At 51.2% G+C, this 4,950-nt stretch overlaps 1 protein-coding gene across 1 annotated transcript; it reads right to left on the bottom strand.

The window, feature by feature from the left end:
- Positions 1-597: 597 nt before the first annotated feature.
- Positions 598-3,573, bottom strand: ADRB2 (adrenoceptor beta 2). Its single transcript, XM_059417122.1, has one exon. It carries the CDS (start codon positions 2,403-2,405, stop codon positions 1,149-1,151), a length of 1,257 nt encoding a protein of 418 aa, XP_059273105.1. The 5' UTR covers positions 2,406-3,573; the 3' UTR covers positions 598-1,148.
- Between the last annotated feature and the right edge of the window lie 1,377 nt (positions 3,574-4,950).

Below are 4,950 nucleotides of genomic sequence, written 5' to 3'. Positions count from 1 at the left end.
GAGGGGCAGCGATCCCACTCCGAGTCTTGAGGTATTTGTCGGGTGGGTGTTTTCCAGCTCTGTCCCTAGGATCAGTGCCCTTTCCAGGTTTCCTTGGAGGTAAAGGGCTTTGTTTGAGGACCTTGCTCATAAGACCATCTTCCTTCTCTTTAAAATGCCAAACTCTGACGCAGTACAAAGATTTCCACTATAAGAGGCAGCCACTGTATCATAACATGAGCAGCTAGTGAACAAGTAGGACTTGCAGGTGGGTGGTGGCGGGGGCGCACGGAGGGACAAAACAGAGGCCCATAACTCCGTCTCTGTGAGTCAGTGTTTCTGCTCTAACAAGGAATCCTCACCATGGGACCGACCAGCGAGACCAGCTATGCTGACAGCGGGCGGAACTGCCCCGAGGCACTGGCCTTAAGAGAGATACAGGTTTGCAGCAGCAGATTCAAAGGCAAAGGAAAGGGTTAAGCAATCAGTGCACGCCACTCCTGTATCATTCTGTATTAAGTCCCTGGGCAGTTATTACAAGTAGTTACCTGCGGTTTCCAGCGGGGGAGGCGACCACACTCCACTCAAGGGGTTTTTGGAGAAACAGGTGCAATGAAGTCATGGTCAAACAATTTATTTACTGTAAACTTTAGACTTTGCTCAGGAACACAACTGAAACTGCCCCTCAAGTCCATGCCTACAACACCCTGTTTGAGCAAATAAGAGGAGCGGGGCGAGTCCGTGTTCACAGCTGAAAGGTCCGAGATACTCAAGATCCTCCAGTGCAAGGGTACGGGAAGGAAAGACTCCTTCACATACAAATTACCAGCAGCAGTATATATGTATATATATTACCCCTAATACTTGACCAATGAGGTAGATCCACGGAAAAGTCATCAAAACAGAGCAGCCCCAGGTCCTCTGGGACTGAAGCCCTTCAGACACAAACAGACACGTTCCATGCAAAAAAAGGAACTCAACTGTACAAGAAACAATCACTCGAATAGGCTTTCTCTTTTTTTACAGCTTAAAAAAATAAAAAAAGGCAGAAGGCAGCCCTTCTGCACATCTCTATACAATTTTATTCTAAATGTATTACACTCAAGTTAAATAGTCTGTGTAGTGTTTTGTTGGGAGAGGGGGGTTTCATAAAAAGTAGAAAAACTGCCTTAGAGCAGTGAGTCGTTTGTACTACAATTCCTCCCTTGTGAATCAATGCTATCGTTAGGCACAGTACCTTGACGGTTCGCAAGGCCTTCCGTGCCTGGGGGGTCCTCACACAGCAGTTCGCTGTCTTTCTCCTGCCCCAGGTGACATCCACTGTGCTCCCCAGTGTAGTCGGTCCTGCTGTTACTGTTGTTGGAGTAGCCATTCCCATAGGCCTTCAGGGAAGACCTGCGCAGGCAGAGAAGCTCCTGGAAGGCAATCCTGAAATCCGGGCTCCGGCAGTAGATAAGGGGATTGAAAGCAGAGTTGACATAGCCTACCCAGTTTAGGAGGATGTAAACTTCCTTGGGGATGAGGTTATCCTGGATCACGTGCACTATGTTGACAATGAAGAAGGGCAGCCAGCACAGGGTGAAAGTGCCCATGATGATGCCCAGAGTTTTGAGGGCTTTGTGTTCCTTCAGGCAGAACTTGGAGGCCCTGCGATGTCCGTGCCCACTCCGCCCATCCTGCTCCACTTGGCTGAGGTTTTGGGCATGGAAGCGGCCCTCAGATCTGTCGATCTTCTGGAGCTGCCTCTGGGCCACCTGGAAGACCCTGGAGTAGACGAAGACCATGACCACCAGGGGTAAGTAGAAGGACACGATGGAGGAGGCAATGGCATAAGCTTGGTTCGTGAAGAAGTCACAGCATGTCTCCTTGGCATAGCAGTTGATGGCTTCCTGGTGGGTGGCCCGGTACCAGTGCATCTGGATGGGCAAGAAGGAGGTAAGGCCCGACACGATCCACACCATCAAAATGACCACCCGGGCCTTATTCTTGGTCAGCAGGCTCTGGTACTTGAAGGGTGATGTGATAGCAAAGTAGCGATCCACTGCAATCACGCACAGGGTCTCGATGCTGGCCGTGACGCACAGCACGTCAATGGAAGTCCAAAACTCACACCAGAAGTTGCCAAAGGTCCACATTTTCATGAGGATGTGGCTGGCCCCAAAGGGCACCACCGCCAGGCCCATGACCAGGTCAGCACAGGCCAGGGAGGTGATGAAGTAGTTGGTGACCGTCTGCAGACGCTCGAACTTGGCGATGGCTGTGATGACCAGCACGTTTCCAAACACGATGGCCAGGACGATGAGCGACATGACTATGCCCATGCCCACCACCCACGCCTCGTTACGTTCCTCCGTGCCATCTTGGTCCGGCGCGTGGCTGCCGTTGGGCGCCAGCAAGAAGACGCTGCGGTTCCCGGGCTGCCCCATGGCGCGCAGGCTGGCAGGTGAGCGCACAGGCTGCCGGCGCACCGGCCGCGCCTCAGCGGGCGGACCTCCGGCGCGGCGCTGCGGGCAGCGAGCGGACGCCGGGAAGCCTCATTCAGCGGCCGGGGGATGGCTGTGGTGGGGATGCGTCCTGCACTCAGCTTGCGGGGTGCTCCGGGCTCCCCGTGAGCGTTGGAACCAGCTGGCGCTCTGGAGAAACCGCCCCGGAGTGCGCGCTGCCCGTTATGTGCACAGGACTTTAGGGACCTGCCCTCCCCGTGACGTATGGCAACTTTCAGCCAATGGCGGGCGGGCAGCCCCAAAGGGGCGAGGTCCCCTCCCCTTCCCGCCCTCCCCTCCCCTCTCCCGCCCCCTCCTGGGGCTGGCACGGGCGGGGCCCAGCTGCTCAGGGGCGGCGGACCGGCCACCTCTCCCTGCCGGCTCCCCGGCTGGCCCCGGAGGCCTGCAGCTGGGGCTGGCGTGCTCACCCGCCGACCCAGGAGCCTTGGGCTCTTCTGGGGGCTGCTACCTGTCTGGCCCGGGCGCTTGGGCAGCCGCTCCCCAACATTCGGAAACAGAGACGACAGTGCCCACCCAGACACGCACGGGCAGGCACACTTGCACCCCGACAGACATGCTCAGACTTATACAGAACCCACAGCCACCGACACCGAGACACACCCGCCCAGCGCACCCACAAGCACACTCGCGCGCGCGCGCACACACACAGAAGCCCACAGGCACAGTCACCCCTGTCCAACAGAAACGGGGCCAAGACACAAACACAGAAGCACCCAGAAGCACAGAGGCATGGGCACGCACACAGAAAGAAGTAAACAACGCACAATCGCTGGCTTGGAGTTACAGAGCGCCACAGACTCGGACGTCCCCGTCCAGGTACTCTATCCCCTCACACTTGCATAAGACCCCCAACTTCTCCCCGCCCCCGCAACCTAGAAGCGCAACCACCGGGCAACAAAGACGCGCGCACACGCACACGGGACACATTCCCTTTCAAACATTTGGCAGGACCACAGGAGGTGACTTCAACAGCTGCCCGATTTCCTCAGCACACTCACTGTCAAGTACTTTTGGTGCCCTCCTTGGGAATTTGCAGGCATTGAGACACAATTTCACTCCTTGGATTTCATTCTGAGCTGGAGCGGGGGATGCGTGTATGCGTTTGGAGACAGAGAGAAGGTTGTGCGCTTATATTTGTAATTCTTGGGAGTGTGGCATCACTCCCTTGTTATCTGTGGGAATGAAGATGAGTTGAATTTGGAAAATTTTTCCTTTCAACCTCATCTTCTTCAGCAAGCCCACTGCCACTAGAAATATCCTTACATCTCCCTGGCAAGTTGGTTGATCTGTTGGGTGGAGCCCTATGAAATTGCCGCTCTTCTGTGGTTTCTGACTTTAAAAGTGGTTATTTCATATGGCTCAGACTATTAGAATGTGTTAACATTAAGAAAGTTTTGAAACCATGGGAAAGAAGATAACTTCTCCTTAAAAAAAAAAAAAAAAAAAAAAGGTTGGACCAAGCCTTCAGACTAGGGTCTTTGTCCAGGAAATATTATCCTTTGCATCTGGCATATGACTTTACTGTTAAAAAGAAATTAATTTTCAGGGTTTGATTTCACAAGTGTTAGTAGCGTCTTTGAAAGACTGAAAGCATTTCATGCAGTGTAACCAAACATACTTTGTAGATTACATAATAACATAACAATGGCTAACATTTAGGGAACATTCTGCTGTGTGCTTTTCATGCATTATTCCATTTAATCCTTCCCACAGTCCCATGGTAGGGGGAGTACTATTTTTAGCTTAATTCACAAATGGGGCTCCAAGAGGAAAATAGCTTGCCTAGGGGCACAGGGCCAGGCAGTGCCAGAGGCAGGAGGTGAACCCAGGTCTTCTTGACTCAAAAACTCATCTTTTAATCGTTTCGAGGGGTTCTATCATCACATGCAGAGCCGAAAGGAGGCTAGACAAAAGACTATAACCAGAATTGGAATACTCAGTTTCCAGATCCCCTGCCGTAGCACTTTCTAGCTCACCTTCCTTAGGCAAGTCAAAAAAGGGAGGCTAATTTCCTCCATCTCTAAGTGGAGAATAAAGTCACTTCCACTGGACGGAGTGAGAATGGAATATATAATAATAAGTGTGAAAGTGCTTTTACACATATATATGCCACACAAACATGGGTCATAAATGAAAATGTATACAAATCACTTGGTAGTTTAGAATGCTTTATTAGTCTTCTCCAACCGAACAATCAAATACTTTAGGACAAAAGTAACTCAGGTGTTTACTGTAGAAGTAAAGCTCAGAAAAGCAAAACAAAACAAAAAATGTAACCTGCTTGCTCCCTTTAACTCCCTTTACCAGCCAGAGATGGTTTTCACAGAACCAGATGCCTTACAAAGCAAATATTTCCCATAAAAGGCACAAATATTAATTAAAGATCTATTATGTTCCCATAGTTTTCAAAATATACCCACCCCATATTTGTGTTTTCCAAAATTGGCTTTGGTATGGTGCATTTTAG

The sequence above is a fragment of the Mustela nigripes genome, chromosome 12 (genome assembly GCF_022355385.1).
Source record: "Mustela nigripes isolate SB6536 chromosome 12, MUSNIG.SB6536, whole genome shotgun sequence".
Classification (NCBI taxonomy): domain Eukaryota; kingdom Metazoa; phylum Chordata; class Mammalia; order Carnivora; family Mustelidae; genus Mustela; species Mustela nigripes.
The sequence above is the reverse complement of the archived record's forward strand: the minus strand, read 5'-3'. Positions and strand labels throughout refer to the sequence as shown.

What these genes read in the sequence shown, in the direction of transcription:
- ADRB2 (XM_059417122.1), bottom strand. Translation starts at nt 2,405, where the DNA reads ATGGGGCAGCCCGGGAACCGCAGCGTCTTCTTGCTGGCGCCCAACGGC.